We start from the raw sequence: 16,895 nt of genomic DNA on the forward strand, positions 1-16,895 counted from the left end.
GAGTAAAAGCTATAGAACAACTTCCTGCGTAAAGAAACATTAAGTCAATAACCAGGCACCCCGTGCTTCACTGTTCAGAAGCGTTTCTTAAGACAGAAGCGAAGGAGCTCATTACGCAACTTAAAAAGATGAAAAACCTGTGAAATATAAACAAGTAACACAACACAGAATTTCATCCTAAGTGTAACCAAGGTAATGCTCAGAATTACTTACCATTTTACTTCAAAGTAGCTAGCTGCAGTTCTATCACTTAGCAAATCAGTCAGTAAAATATCTATACTTTTTGAGTGCTTTGTTGCAAATAGTTTTAATGGACCTTAGAAAATACGGAACAAACAGGCGTATTCTGGTCAGAAACTGACAGGGCATTTTTAGATCAAATAATTTGGTTCAGTTTGTCCTTGACAAGAAAATAGCTCGGGAAGTGAAAAGCTGCATTCTGCATTTGAAACAGGGTTTGGAAAAACACCTTAGAAGGCAATCATATCTTCACAGCAAAGACAAAAAAATACACAACACTTTCATTTACTTTATAAAAGAATTCCTCACCCTTTGGAAAGCTCAATGTCACAGTGAGAGCCACTAATTTGACTTTCTATAATTCGCATTCTGTTTTGCTCAAAGCTTTTGTTCACAGCTGTAGTCTTCTGTGGTTACTTCTGATAAGAGGAAATCTGTCATCTTGAATGAAGTGTTTCTTCAACATGCTTTATGTGACTTGCAAACACAGCCCAACTGAATTCTCTTGAACTCTACAGAAAGAAAACACTTTTTGCAGGTACTTCTCTATGCAAAGATCCACTTTTTTCTTTTTGAAAAGCACTTTTTCCAGTGGGCTCTGCTGCTCAGAGTCCTTAGGGCACAATCACATCTCTCTCCTGGATCTACCTCTCTTACCACATGAAAACCACTCTTGGTCCCTGTATTTCACGTTCAGGGAAGCTTTCCAGTCCAGAAGACTGAATTCCTTTATATGCTTTTCTATAGTATGTTGGACAGTATTTTGGACAATTGCTTTGTCCAGAATTCCTTTTAGATGATTTAGTAAATGTTCCTTACTTGAACCAGGACTGTGACAGACAAGAATCACTAATTTCTTGCTGCCTAATAGTAGCTTCTAGTACAGGTATAGATAGACGATTACAGTATAGAAAGTTTGTTTAAATACATATATATCTTCATTCCTGGGGAAAGAGTTCATGCTTGGTTTAAAGGTAATGTCAGTACAATAACTGACAGCTGCTGAAAGATGAATGCTGCTGTTTGTGACTTTTTTCTCTCTTCCTAAATGATGCTTTGCCCTCTCCCTTGTTTGGATTCCTGACCTCTCAGCAAGCCAGTTCAGTTGGAAAACCAGCAGAAAGTTACTCAGCTGTTGTTGATGCCCATTTAGTGAGGAACATCCTCAGAGAATGGAGTCAAAGGAGCACCAGAGCCCATGCCAGGGAAGGCAAGATTGTGCTGCAGAGGAAGAACAGAGGGAAGAGAGGCTTGGCTGCTCCTTAAGGGCACCAAGTCTTCAGAGGAGATCAGCTGTCTTGTGGTCTTGTGGTGTTTGCTCTACCTTAAAAGCAATGTGGTTTGGTGGTTGGTTTGTTGTTGTTGTTTTCCAAACAAACAAACAAAAAAAGAACAAAATCACTAAAATGTAAATGTATCCATGTAACATTCTCGACAGTTTTTGACTCATCATTTTCCAGTGTTACAGCTATTCATGACAAATATCAGGAATGCATCCCTGCGGTCTTAAAATGGGTATTTTCACCACATTGAAGGAAAGAATAGCTTAGAAGATAAGTGCTCTGGTCATGGGAAAGAACGGCATGCTTTATTTAACTTCCATACAATTAAAGTCTTCCACTCAAGTAATGGATAGCAGCATGCCTGCTTTTAGCAGCTGATACCACAGCATTTCTAAATTATAAAAGACTGAGATGGAGAGTATTTCATACATAGTGCACAATGACTTTTTCACACAGTAGATGATTTCAAATAAATACTTTTTAAAGCAGCTCTGATTTTTATTTCAATATTTATGCACCATAAAGCTCATAGCCTTCAGACATGCATGTTGTAGGAGTGTTTGGACAAAACCACTCATAGTTTACAATCCTACAGCAGCATTACGATTGCTTGAATAACATTCAAAACAAAAATGTATTTGATGCATTTTAAGACACTGTGTTATGATTTATCAGGATTAAACAAAGAGTTAGAAATATACAAACAGGCTGTCTTATTAGATTTCTGTGTCTACCCAATTATTAGTTCACTGAAGGTCATTATGCTTATCACACATTACTTTTTCCAGAGGACCTGACAAATAGAACAGCTGTCTCAGAAAGCACTTACATTTATGAGATTTACTTCACATTTACTTCATGCTAATATCTTCACTAAGGCTGCCTGTATTTCTGGTTCTCTGGCTTAGAAGGTTGACCTTGTACCCATGTGAAGCAAATAAACGTTGAGAATTGCAGTAAAGGGACCTCACACTGTTCATGAGCCACCTGTGGCAAATTTTGATGAGTAGAAGGAAGACATCCAATAAATTTTGAACAAATAGATCTATTTAAAATCTAAACTGAACACTCCACGAGCTTCTCCTGGGCTGGAGGGAACCTCTGCTCTGCACCTTGAGCCCCATCTGCCCTCCTTTTGCATTGACCTTGGTGTCACATTCTCTCAGTCCTCTCTCTTAAGGCTGCCATACAGCATTTTTGACCTTTTTTTAGGATGTTGTCACAGAGGTGAAACAAGCTTGCTTGATGGGCTCAGCTTTAACCGGAGATTGCATATTGCCTGTTGCATATGGCTGGAATTGGCTCTTGTGTAGAAAATTGGCATCTCTCTGCTTTGCAGAGAGATCTTGACAAACTGGAGGTCTGGGCAATCACCCATCACAGAAGGTTTAACAGGAGCAAGTGCTGGATTCTGCATCTGAGCAGGATAGCCCTGGATCTACGTACAGACTGGGGGATGGGAGGCTGGAGAGCCCCACAGAGAGGGATCTGGGGGTTCCAGCTGGTGGCAAGTTGGATCTGAACCAGCAGTGTGCCCTGGCAGCCCAAAGGGCCAGCTGTACCCCGGGGGAGCAGCAGGGCCAGCACTGCCACTGGGCAAGGGAAAGGGTTGTCCTCTCTGCTCTGAGCTGTGTGTTCCCACCACCAGCACTGTGCAGGTAGGTTTGGGTGCCACAACCTAAGAAGGACATAAAGCTGTTAGAGAGCATCCAAAGGAGGACTGCAAAAATGGGAAGGCTATGAGGGCAAGGTGTGGGAGGAGGGGCTGAGGCCCCTCTGTGTGCACAGTGCAGAGCAGAGGAGCTGAGGGGAGGCCTGATGGCGGCTGCAGCTCCTCAGAGGGAGCGGAGGGGCAGCGCTGAGCTCTGCTCTATGTGACAGCGACAGGGCCCGAGGGGAAAGTTGGTTTGGTCACATATTATTTGTTTTGCCTCAAACACCACAGGAAAAATACTGCTTTTAGTGAGCAGGTGACCCGTTCCAAAAAATGGCATTATTAAATCTGAATTTTTGCCCAAGCTGCACAGTCTGAAATGTCAGCTTTTCCAACTCAATATCTACTAAAAATGTTGATCAGCATGTACTCCAAACACAATATGTTTGTACAGTTGCCTGTACACCAGGACATGACACTGTTCTGCTAACTTCATGTTAGAAACACTTTGGAATCTCAGGAAGGAAGCAAGTGCCCTTCCCCCCTTCCAGCTCAGTAATTTCTGCTTCAATAGTTGTGTTGTTCAGTGCAAGTGCTTCTGACCTTCAAAACTACAAAAGCTGCAGCATAAGTTTGTGAGAAGCCTTTTTAAGAAATTCAACTCAAGCTTGGGAGCTAAAACCAAAGTAACTAAAAACATAAATAACAAAATAAGTCTTATAACTGAAACTCCTAAAAATCTAGTAGTTATTTGCTACCAAATGATTTGCTTAAAAAGTAGAATATTTTACATATCAATACATTAAGAAAGGAATTCTTATTCCTTCAAAAGTTTATAGTATCATACTTTCAAAGACAGGCAGCTCATAAATCACAACTTAATGCAGGATGCAAGTAAGCATTTACTTCAGTTTGAGCTTTTAGTTTGTTCCTTTAGAGATGCTGTGGATGCCCTGTCCCTGGAGGTGTTTAGGGTCAGGTTGGATGGGGCCCTGGACAGCCTGGTCTAGTATTAGATATGAAAGCTGATGGCCCCGCATGCAGCAGGGGGGTTGGAGCTTCGTGATCCTTGAGGTCCCTTCCAACCCAAACCATTCTATGATTCTATGATTCCATGGCCGACCACTTGCTTTTACTGAGTATATTTTAACTGCCTATTTAAAAAAGTGTGTAGCATCTGAAAATTCTATGTACTTAGAAGAGATAGATAACTTGAGTAAACAATTACTACTTCATTCGCATCTCAAACACATCTTGTAAGCTATGCTTAAAGAAAACAGACTAAAAATCCAGTTAATATTAACCACAAAACAGAATGAAAACTTCATACATAGTGATGTCATAACGCTGCTGTTGTTGTTGCAGTTCATTTAAATAGGTAAGCGTCTACAGTGGGTGCTGTGCAAACTTTCTAGCACTGGAAAAATACTCTGTCTTGATGTGTGTCTTAAATACTGTCCAGAGAGAACAAAACCTGAGTGCAGATAATGGTGTCAACTCATCAAGTTTAAGCCTAAAACTGATGGCGTACATTGCCCTATTTCAAAGCTTATCTGAGATCAGGTGAGTCTCTAAGGAAGCTAGCAAGTAATTGCAATGCAGCCACTTCAGTTCGGGCGTTGGCAGCACCGCGTTGCCAGCAAACACTACACTCTCCACAGCCCAACAGGTCACTGTAACTGCTGCAATGCTATCTCCACATCTTTTCCCACCATGTTGCAACAAGACAGCTTGCACATCTCCGTGCTGCACGCATGTTCTCAGTCATGATCACAACATGATTTTCCATCACTCTGATGATTCAAAAAACACAGAAACTGCCTCGACAGACCATTTGTAGCTATGGAAATAGCTACATCTCCGAGAATTGTTTAAGCAATTGTTGAGTGGGCATTTAGCTCTTCAGAGGAGTTTGAGTAAGTCACTGCAGTTAATATTAGACCAACTCTCAGAAAAAACAAAACAAAACCCAGAAATAAAAAATCAGAAAAGCAAATCATTTATGCTTCTACTGTGGCATACAACCATGAACTGGCCAACATAAAAACTGCTGTAGAGATTAGGCCAGGCATCCATCTACTCCACTGCTCCATTCCTGGCAGTAACAAGTAGCGATGCGTAGGAAGAGAGCAAGAATAAAGGCAGCACACGCTGATTCTTCCTCCAGCATGTGGCCAAATGCCACTTAGGAAATAAGTCAGAAGAACTGAATACCAGAATTGAACTGATTTTGACTTTGTGTTTATATTAGAAAGGTTTCAGGTAGATCATGAAGGATTAAAACGTTTGGGACAACTGAAGGACAAAAACACAGGGAGCGAGAGAGAAGCCATACTATTTCACCTGCATAGAATTCGCATTTTCAGTCTGCTCAAGCAGTGGTGAATCTTCACAGCCTGCACTCTCTCTCCATTATACCAAATCCTCTTCAAATATTTGCATTTTAATCAAGGAATGATTTGAGCTGCTGTTTATTCTCAGTCTTCTAAGAGTTGCTGTTCTGCATTTGAATGATGAAAGCCTCCATTACATTTGAATTTAGGGTTGTATTTCTGCGCCACTTTTCCTATTTCCTGTTACAGCGCACAGAACTAATTATACTGCAGTCCATTTGCATTTTCCAGCTTGCAATTCACAGCAGTGTAATAAAGAATTAAGCAGAGTAGTCAGGTAACTCCCCTTGAAAAGAGTCTGGTTCATTGTTCCGATTTAACATAGCTCTTATGAAATCAGTAATTGCATTACTCATTCCCAGGAAAAAGAAAACAAATACAACAAGGAAAATGTATTGGTGCTTTTGGTTATCAAAATTCTGTCAAAAATGGAAGGAGGGAAGGGAAGGGAAGGGAAGGGAAGGGAAGGGAAGGGAAGGGAAGGGAAGGGAAGGGAAGGGAAGGGAAGGGAAGGGAAGGGAAGGGAAGGGAAGGGAAGGGAAGGGAAGGGAAGGGAAGGGAAGGGAAGGGAAGGGAAGGGAAGGGAAGGGAAGGGAAGGGAAGGGAAGGGAAGGGAAGGGAAGGGAAGGGAAGGAAAGGAAAGGAAAGGAAAGGAAAGGAAAGGAAAGGAAAGGAAAGGAAAGGAAAGGAAAGGAAAGGAAAGGAAAGGAAAGGAAAGGAAAGGAAAGGAAAGGAAAGGAAAGGAAAGGAAAGGAAAGGAAAGGAAATAATCAATCAGGAGCTAAATTACTGCAAGTCTAAAACTAACTCAAAGGATATTAAGTATCTCCTGCTCCCCTAAAGGAGAATGCAGGCTAGCTGGATGCCTGGTAGATGTGATCTAATGTGTTATTGATCCAGCAAAGGTGACTAAAACACCAGGTCTGTTTCTGTGCTTTATTACTCATACTTGGATATATATCTTTTTTCCTACTAATATTTAAAATATATCTCCTTTACTTCAAATTAAACCTATCGTTTCTTTTCCTATCTTTTACCATGCATTGGCCTGTTAATCATCCCCTTTAGTGAGCTACTGTACATTGAGACACCTGCTGAGTGAAGAGGCTGGAGAAGAGACAGACTGAAAACAAATGCAGTTCCTCCACAAATCACACTGTCTAAGCTTCCTTCAGGTCTTACTGCTTCCAGGAGAAATAGAATTTTACTCTCTGTCCTGACACCACACTGGGCAGAGAATTACACTTGATGCCTGGCAAAAACACCAAGAGCAACATAATTGCCTTTTGTGCCTCTCATGATATTCCTCAGTAATTATTTCTAACAACATCCTTTGGTTCCTATTTACTGATATTCTGTAATTTTCTGTCGCTGCTGCCTAGCCTCCATTTTGTATTTGTGCATCTGATGTCATTTTTTACAAGCGGTACTTTGTATTTTTTATGAGATTTATTCCTGTTAATTTCTCCAACCTATTCACTATTTATAATTCATTCCTGTCAGTCAGCATGCCTGTAACTTCCTTCAACACGCCATCATTAAAAGGCTTTTATAAGCATCGTTTTTATTCCACAATTCCAGTTACTGCCACTATTACAGATTAACTATCGGAGAAAGGGAAGGGATGTCTTGTGTTTATTCCTCTTACTTTGATAACTCTTCATTAGGAGCAATTTGTTACTTTTCCCCTAGATCGTGTATTCTTACTTTAAAGTTACGTGAGAGGGCATAACAAGACACATTCACGACAAAATAACATGCCTTCTATATATCTCCTTTTCATCCATTAAACCAGTGGTCCTGTTGAAGAACAAAATCAGGTTGCTTGATGTAGATTCTGGACATATCTGTGTTGGCTGTTCAGAGGTGATGCTGGGTGTTTATCTGTAAAAACTCTCTGGGTTAGTACCGGTTCTGATATTTTACAGAAGTATGGAATCATTAAGGTTGGAAAAGACCTCTAAGACCATTTAGTTCAACACCAACCCACCCCTACCATGCCCACTGCCCACATCCCTCAGTGCCACATCCACATGGTGCTTGTACACCTCCAGGGATGGGGACTGCATCACCACCCTTTCAAAGAAATTTTCCCTAAAATCCAACCTGAGCCTCCCCCGATGCAACCTCAAGGCCATTACCTCTCATTCTAGAACCTAATAGTTCTCTGTTATTGTTCAGGGGTTGAGCTGAGATTCTTTCAGTCCCATCTGTATTGGACAGTGGGTGAGAAGGATACATTCTATCTTTCCCCTTCAGTAGGACCACCACCTTCCAATCGACATACCCATTTTTATGTGTTTTTCCTATGGCTATATCCAGCTGTGCTTGTTCATAACGATCTGCTTTTAAGGAAACTGAAGTCTTCATGCTCACTTTTCTCATCCTACTACACCCATTAGCAAATGTTACACATTAAAGCTATTTTCAAAGATGACACAAAAGCGTTTTGCTTTGCTTCCCCTGTACTTCCATTCTTCTAGAGTATTTCCAGTTAGCATACAATTAACAACAATCTGCAAGGTAAGTATGTGTCTATCCTAACATGTGCTGCTAAAACTGGAACTAGATGTGAGGCAGCCTTGTTCCTCTACCTAACGTAGTCAACTTCTTACACGGGAAGACAGTGATAGGACAAGGGGGAATGGTTTAAATCTAAAGGAGGGGAGATTTAGATTAGGTGTTATGGGGAAATTTGTCAGAGAGGGTAGTGAGGCGTTAGCACAGCTGCCCATAGAAGCTGTGGTGCCCCATCCCTGGAGGCACTCAAGGCCAGGTTGGATGGGGCCTGGGCAGCCTGAGCTGGTGGGGGCAGCCCTGCCCACAGTTGGGGTTGGGGTGGGTGGGCTGTGAGGTCTCTCCAGCCCAAATCATTCTCTGATTCTACAATTCTATGATTCTCATCATTGTTCTGGTTTAGAAAGGAGAACTGTATCACAAATATAATATTATTAAAAGAAACCAATAATCCAAACCAAGAAAAACATAGCTTTCCCCCCGATAAAATATTAAGGAAAAAAATAATAAATCACAAGTTCTGCATCGTTCCATACTAGGTGTCCTTCCTGTTTCCCAGGCAACATGATGGTGAGTGAGAAGACCATACCTACCTACACCTATTTGTACAGCGCAACAAATAAAACCCAGGCCGTTTCTTTGTCATAAAGTGGAATTAAAGCAAGTCACCGTGATTCAAATCTAACAGCAGCAGCGCGTCAGGCCATTCACACGGACTAACCCAACAGGAGGGAATAAAACGCTACTCCTTAGCAGGACAGCCCCTAAGCTGCCGTAGCACGCCCATGCACAGCTCCGCAGAGCCCGGCCCGCCCTCGGCTGCCCTCTCATGGAAGCGTCTCCGGGCCCGCAGCGCCGCCCGCCGGGCCCTCCGGCAGAACCGCCCCACGGAGGCGGAGCCGCGCAGGACTCGGAGGAGCCGCCGCTGCCGGAACCGCAGCCGCCCGCGTCGTGGACATGGAGGACTTTCACCCCCACAACGACGAGGTTGGGGTTTTCCGTTCGGCCGCTCTTCGCTGGGGGGATCCGCCGGGCCAGCAGCGGGCGGGGGCGAGGCCGGGGCTCTGCGGTGTCCGGGACTCTCGGGACGGAGCCGACACGTTTGGGGACCGAGCGGGCACTGGCGGCGCCTGGCAGCCGGCCTCGTCGCCGTGCCGTGTGGGGAGGTGGGGGGCTCGTTAAGGAAATCAACCGAGCGGCCTCTTCCCCCTTGGACCCTGTGTGCGGATCTGTAGACGCCCGTTTCTATTGGAAACTCTCAGGGACGTCACTGTCCTTGGGATTTGGGCCCTTGCCCATCTGTTTAGAACCGATGGGTACAGAGAAGCAGATGGCACAGGTGGACGTGATGGGTTTTCTCTGGAAACCAGGCTGAATTCTGAGGAGTGGGAATGTGTAGGAGATAAGGTATGTTAGAACTGCAGGGGAAGTCCCTCGGGTGCACCGAAAAATAATTGATATTTATTTATTGCAGATGATCTTCAATGCTGACGAGGCCCACAACATAGTTAAGGAGGTAAGTGTTGGTTCATGGCTCGTGTTTCAGAGAAACACTTTCTCTTCCAGTGTAGTGAAAGGAGATTTGAAGTTGCCATCCCCGATAGATTTGAGCTTATGCAAAATATGAACTGTTATTTAAATCAAATGAAAGCAGACCTTCATTTGGAGCTACTTTAAGCTTCAGTTCGTTCTTGTCTTCAACTGTCTGAGAGGGAGGTGACATAGAGAGGGACAGAATTTGCTTGACATTGGAATGGTGAGGGAGGACAGTCACAGGTTGCATAGAAAAATCATTGTTTATTTTTCCCCTTTATCCATCTAGAGAGTAGGCAGTCACTGGAGCAGGCTGCCTGGACTAAGTCTTGAGCAGCTTTGAGATCACACTTGGAGATGTAGCTTTGGCTGGAGCAACAGGTTGGGCCACGTGAGCTTGTTATTGTCAGTGTTTACAAGAAATAGTAATTGTTGCACAAAAAGAGCAGGCTGAAAGCGAGTAGCCTGCCTGTCTAAATTAAATGCCTGATGACACTGGTTAATGAAGAGCCTGAGGCGTATGGATGCTGTCACCTTTTACAGAGAAATACTGTTTTTATAAGGGAATTTCTAGAGGGCCTGTGCAGGTCCTTTCCTACCTGCCCTGCCAGGACAAAACAGGGCTTCTTGAGCTGCACCAGGTCACAGCAGCAAGCCCTCAGCTGTCAGGTGAATGACAGTTCATCCCTTACATAACTGGCCCTGCCTTCAGAGGCCAGATACAGCATCACAGATTCTCTTTATATCTGAAGCTGGGAGCAAAGCCAAGCCTTTCTGCCTCTGACCTAAAGCTTAACTAGATCTGAGGAGATATGGTATTGAATACATCTCTAGAAAAGACCAGGATCCCAGTAGCACCACTGAGTGCTGTTGTCCTGTTTTGTTTGTTTCCATCGAGTCACTGTCTAGCTTTGTACAATGGGATCAGAACTAATTGGGTTTTATAGGATCTGGAATGCAAATCTCTCGCACAGCGTGTTAGTGGGTGGTGCGTGCATGAAGTCTGCATTACTGAATCAGAGGAGAGCGTAGCGTTGTTTTACTTGCCTATTACAAGTGTACACTTCTTTACACTCAGAGCCTCATTTTTCCTCTACGTAGTAGTGAGGTAAATACATACTAAAAACAATTTCCCAAGAAAGCTCATTTTATTTCCCATTCAGCAGCTGATACCTGATGAGCTGAAGTAATTCAAAGGAAGCCAGTTACCACATGCAGTTCTCAGATTATACAAGACGTTCTTAACCTTTACATTTTGAAGTTTCCTCTATTTACCGTAACTATTTTCTCCCCCCTCTGTTTTAGTGCATAGAAAGCGTTTTAGGCAAAGCAGATTACAATCACAACAAAGTCAACCAGTGGACTGCAGCTATAGTGGAACAGTCACTGACGCATTTGGTAAAGCTGGGAAAAACATACAAGTACATTGGTAAGTAGGAGTACCCCACTTTTTCAGTGTAGTGCTGTGCTCAATAGAGAAGTTTAGTTGTTAAATGGCAAACAGAGCAGATTGAATTCTTCTGTTACAGAGATGTTTACCAGGACTTGTGGTAAAGCTGCGGCAGATTTACTTGGGCCTAGCACGCTGTCAGCAGTTAGCACAGAAGATGACGTTATGCAGACTTCCCTGACTCTTAAGCAATCCTAAAATTATATCGGTGTTTTGGCATCAGTTCAGTAAATGGACTGTAATACTGTAAGATGATGGAAAGCACAGCAGTGATAGCATAGTAACAAAGTCCTGGGCTGTAGCAGGTGTGGATAAGCTCTAACACAGCTGCTATGGACATAGAAACAAAGGAAAGAAGCTGCCTATATGAGAGGCCTCAGATAGGCAGGGATCTCCAGTAGGATACCCTTGCTTCCACTGCCAACCTATAAATGAGGTCTGGAAAGGGGTGGATCCTGGCTGCACCTCTTCTGGTCACTCAGGTATATTGCATGCACCTGAGCTCCCATGGGTTGGCCCTGCCTTCCCACCAGGTGTTCAATCACTGGTTCAGGCTGTGACTTAGCATTTCTGCTGCACAGATACTTTTAATGTATTGGTTTATTTGTTAATAAAAACATTTTATTAGAATTAAGCTTCTTATAAGTAAAATCTTTCACAAGATTTTCAGTCTTCTAAGTCTTCCTATCCTGTTATTTTTCTGTGCATGTCTATGGAAGAGAAATGGAGGGAAGCGCATGTTTAAAATGCTATTATATCAGCGCTTCACAAAAGGACCAAAGCAAGTGTTAGCACCCTGCTCTGTTTTTAATGTCTTCAGTTCAAACTTAATGTTTTTACGGCAGTTACAGGTCAGTCTAGAAATGCCCCGTTACCACAGCGTGGTTTCAGAAAGCAGCCAGTGCTACTTTGGGGAAGCAGCTCTTGTCCTGTGTGACTTCTGTTGTTAGACCTGTGAGGACAGCACTTGGAACCCAGTTCTGAGGTGCGCCTGACAGGAGCTGTATCTAAGCAGTTTAAGAGATAGAAAGCACAATCCTATTAGCAGGCGTTTTGTTAAAGCCATTGTCTTTACGTGAGTAAAGATAATCATGAATCAAATACTGAGTTGCTGAGGAAAATGCTGGGACTGATGGAATGTCAGAATAGGTTGAATGCCTCCTGACAACCATTTGATAATATAATGTGAGTTGGAGTTCAGAAAATGTGAACGATTCACCTCTTCAGTAATGAAAGCTGTGGTTTTATGACCATCTCTTTCAGTAACCTGTGCAGTGATGCAGAGAAGCGGAGCTGGTCTCCACACAGCAAGCTCGTGCTTCTGGGATACCACGACTGATGGTAGGCTTCCTCGTTCGGATTAAATGCTGTAGTAAAAGAAATGGTACCTGTTGCTCAGTTGTAATAGTCCACGTTGGAAGGTTGATTATAGAAGCAGTAGGTTCCAGAATTAAACCCTTGTTTGCAATCCCAGGGAAAATGTTTTGTTAACAAGCCATGTCTGCTTTAGGAATGACTGCTTTGGAGGTGCAATAAAGCAAATGTAGAAAGCCAGTTCTCAAGTTCAGGGTATAATAACCCAGCTTTTAAAAAGAGATTCTCAAAGCATTCCCCTCCTGATATTTTGCTAATAAACAATGTCCAAGTTAATACAAGTGTTTAGAGGAGTTTAGGCTAACTAGAGCCAGCCTGACAATAATAGTAACTCCCTTAAATCACAACTGTGCTATTCCTCCTAACTGAACATACTTTACATTGAGATTAAATGAATGTAATAAAGGGGCTGGAATTCTATTGTTATGTTTTGTAACAAATTGTGACTATCTCTTCTAGGGACCTGCACAGTGAGATGGGAAAACCGAACCATGAACTGCATTGTCAACGTGTTTGCTGTTGCCATTATCCTGTAGCTGGCCGGAAGATAAATAGAAGCGACACCGCAGCCTATAAAATTAATGTTCCAAACACATGGTTAAATATTTCAAATAGTTATATATATACATATATATATCCTTTTTTTTTCTGTAAGAGGTGGTATAGCAGACAGCTCTCTAGAGAAGGCGTACAGTCTAAGGCAGTTCTCATAGATTAATTATTTGGATTTGTGCAAAAAATGAACGAGAGAAAGCGGGTTTTCAGAATTTAAATATTCAGAAGGATGTTAATGAGAAGATGCCACAGAGATCAATAGAACTGACATCAAAGCTGATATCAAAGACACTTTATTCAAGAGGAACATATCTAATCAAAGAAAAAGGTGAAAGGGCAAGCAAGACCTCTCAGGATTCTGGTGCCTTTGGGAACAAATTATGGATGCAATTCAGAGCGCACGTACTGTAAACAGTATCAAGTGCTTCATGTTTGATTAAATAGCTGACTTTCTTATTGAATGCTGGTGCCTTTAAAATTGTATGAACTTCACTCTTCAGTCAAGCTTGAACTTCTACATTGAGATTGGATCCATACAAGCTTTCCTCCTTGAGGCAGAGGACGACTTCACTAGGGCAAAGGTGCAATATACCTGGGCCTAACAAGAATACTAATTTTTCTTCGGAGTGAAGAATATTGTGTTTGTTGTCAATTCAATGAATCAAACATTAGCATTGAATTCATAATTTGTCCTTCCTAAAGCATTCTGAAGGTTATTGCATTTGGTTTTATTCCCTAACTCTGTAATCTTTGACACGCACTTTATTGAGTCCTCCTGCAATGCAAGACTAGCTGGGAGTGAGGGTGATAAGAGTTGGCCCTCATTTCCCCTAATGGGACTTTTTTGTTCAGAGAGAAGGCACACACATTTCTAGAGGCTCTTGTTACCTTTGGAACTATTTATCTTAAAGCAACGTATATATATATAGAAGTATTTCCTATATTCTCTAAATCTAGAATTTAATCCTATTAAAAAAAAAAAAAGGTTATATTTTAAGCACTAAGAATTCCCATCCTATCAAGATTTATGCGAGTTCTTAAATTTGCTCATCTGATGAGTCTTAACTTGAATTATTCCACATGGAAGAAAAGCATTTGCACAAGTATTTGCTAGATTGGGGCCTACATTTTTGTTTATTAATGCACAATGTACGTGATCAATATGTATCGATACCAAAAATGCCTGAATGACAGCTGCCACTAAGTGGCAGCTACATTAAGTTGTTTCATCAGATGCTGCTTAAGGATAGAGTTTTTTCTTCATTACTGCATGTCTTTGGAAAGAGTCTGGTAACTACCTAACAGCTACTGTAAGGCTGTCCTGCAGTTCTAACAAATGAGTATTAAAGCACTGTTATGCAGTTTTGTTTGGCTTTCTGATAACTATTAGGATGTATAGCAAGTGACCTGTACAGAGAGTAAGCTAAAAGTCGTGTCGTTGCTTAAACTGTGTATTCATATAGCTGCTGTGAGACTGCATACAAGTGGAACATGTAATTCACACTGCTGTTGAAAAGCTCTTGCTTTGCAAACAAATAGAGTTCTGCTTTTACCTGAGTGCAAGTAAAACTAAGTGCTGTAACGTTACCTTTGCCTTAGAGGCAAGTATAGTGTAAAGATGTGTATGTATATTGTACTGACCTTCAGATATACAGCAATTCAACGCCGTATGGGTTAGGACAGCGCTTTCTGAATGCAGTGCTGCCACTTAAGAGCCGAGTTGTGAAACTAACAAAAATGCAGAGTTTTGCTGATTTTCAGGATTGCACAAAGTGGAAAAGGCAAGTGGAGCAGCAGCTGGAAAAAGCTTTGGTAGGGTTGGTGTAGAGTGTGGTGTAAAAGCAGTGTTGGCCGCTGTCCCTATTTAGTGGGTGTTTGGGTGCCGTGGTCAGAAGTATTCCATACAGCTATTTGTAACTTATTTGGTGTTTCTGCTTTACTTGAATATAAGGTGCACTGAGCAGGACTATCAGTTTAACGAGGCTTGGTAAAAGGTCTGCTGCAAAGGAAACCTAGAAAATGCTGCTTCATTATAAGACTCCTTCGCTTTTCTTTCTACCAAAATGGAAAACTAAAGATTTGCCTTAGTTGTATCTTTGCCTTGTGTGTTTCATCTATGCAAATGGTGATCTCTCAAAATGAATTCTCACCAACGCCGCTTCATTTCCCAAGTAGTTTATTTTCAAGTATGAAACTCTGGACTGCAGGATGCGGGGATGCACAGTGATAGTGCTTTCTATCAATACGTTTTTTTCCTTAACCACTGTATACATGGGAGTAAGTTATTATTAACAATTTAGGTCTTATTAACGGGACAAAAGAATGTGCATCAAATTATAGCCTGTATATGATCCTATGTATGACTTCATGACAGAAGACACCTGTTACTCCTCTGCTACAAAAAGGCATGTAAGAGTTTTGCTACCAGAAACGTGTAGAAGGGAAGGTGTGATGTCTGTCTTCTTTTTATACCTGCTTAAGGAAACTAGTACAAATCCCTCTACGGTCAATTTATATTCATGCAATCTAAAGCACCATGTAGAAGCCATTGAATTCCCAGCTTGTAGCTAGCCTGTTTATTTTACATTTGGCTGACAATTTAAACATACCATATAGGACAGAACCTTATCACTAGCCTGTATGCATATGTTCTGTAGCTGCCATATATAGAGAAAACAGGGAGGCCTCAGTGTAGCCTTCCAATATTTGAAGGGGCTGCTTATGAGAGTGGACAGTGATAGGACAAGGGGGAATGGTTTTAAACTAAGACAGGGGAGGTTTAGGTTAGATATTAGGAAGAAGTTTTTCACACAGAAGGTGGTGATGCACTGGAACAGGTTGCCCAAGGAGGTTGTGGATGCCCCATCCCTGGAGGCATTCAAGGCCAGGCTGGATGTGGCTCTGGGCAGCCTGGTCTGGTGGTTGGCAGCCCTGCACGTAGCAGGGGGGCTGAAACCAGATGATGTGGTCCTTTTCAACCCATGCCATTCTATGATTCTTTGCCTTAATACAGACTGCAGCAGTAGAGGTGCTATGGCCTATAGGCCTGTGCCTTGCGAGGGAGCGGTGTGCTCTGCTGTGCAGTGGGGGTGGTTTCTCATGTCAGCATGTTCGTTACATAAGAAGCTTTTAAAAGGGAATAAAATGCTGCTGAAGGGACAGATAGAAGCTTCTGTGCAACTCCTCTTCCACAGTCTGACCAAGAAGTAATGGAAAAGGAGAATCAGTATTGCAGTAACACACCTCACTGGCAGCTGGAATCAAGCACGTAGGCCTACTGGGCCATACCATAGTACGGACATATGAGGGAAAGGCAGGCAAGTTCTGTGGAGACGTTACAATTTTTTAAGCAGATTCTTTTCCTGTACGTGGAGGCTTATTGCGGTTTGCCTGTTGGCAGCCAGGGGTCGGCATTGCCAGACGCCGGCAGACGGCGCTGCTGGGCGGGAGACCGAGGCGGGAGGAGGCGGTGAGGCGGGGACTCGCTGCTGCCCTGCTCCGGTACTGGGAGGTCATGGAGTTATAGAATTGTTCAGGTTGGAAAAGGCAATGAAGATCATCTAGTCCAGCCTCAAGCCAACCGTACTACCCCAACTCTAACAGCCCACCGCTAAATCATGCCCCTTGGCACCACGTCCTCCTACTTGAGACGGCATTTCTTCCCTCACTGCTGGCTTCCACCAATGCTGGAGTTCAGAGAGTGCCTTCCGACTTGGCATATTCTATGATTCTACAGTTATCAGACTTCCTCTTGAGAGGAGGAACATCACAGTCATTCATGTATTATATCACAACAGTATATATCGATACTGAACAGATGCTGGGGAATTAAAAATAGACTTGAGGTTATATATAGCCAGCCTCCTTCAGTCACTTGCTGAAGCTGGCCAGGGGGC

The 16,895-nt window shown here is 42.6% G+C and overlaps 1 protein-coding gene across 1 annotated transcript; it reads left to right on the top strand.

Annotated features, from left to right (window-relative positions):
• The first annotated feature begins 8,932 nt into the window (after positions 1–8,932).
• On the top strand, positions 8,933–15,092 carry DYNLT3 (dynein light chain Tctex-type 3). Its single transcript, XM_072359146.1, has 5 exons — positions 8,933–9,074; positions 9,562–9,603; positions 10,926–11,049; positions 12,334–12,411; positions 12,904–15,092. The coding sequence occupies exons 1-5, from the start codon at positions 9,045–9,047 to the stop codon at positions 12,978–12,980; spliced, it is 351 nt and encodes a 116-aa protein (XP_072215247.1). The 5' UTR covers positions 8,933–9,044; the 3' UTR covers positions 12,981–15,092.
• Positions 15,093–16,895: the final 1,803 nt, after the last annotated feature.

This window comes from Excalfactoria chinensis, chromosome 1, assembly GCF_039878825.1.
Source record: "Excalfactoria chinensis isolate bCotChi1 chromosome 1, bCotChi1.hap2, whole genome shotgun sequence".
Lineage (NCBI taxonomy): Eukaryota > Metazoa > Chordata > Aves > Galliformes > Phasianidae > Excalfactoria > Excalfactoria chinensis.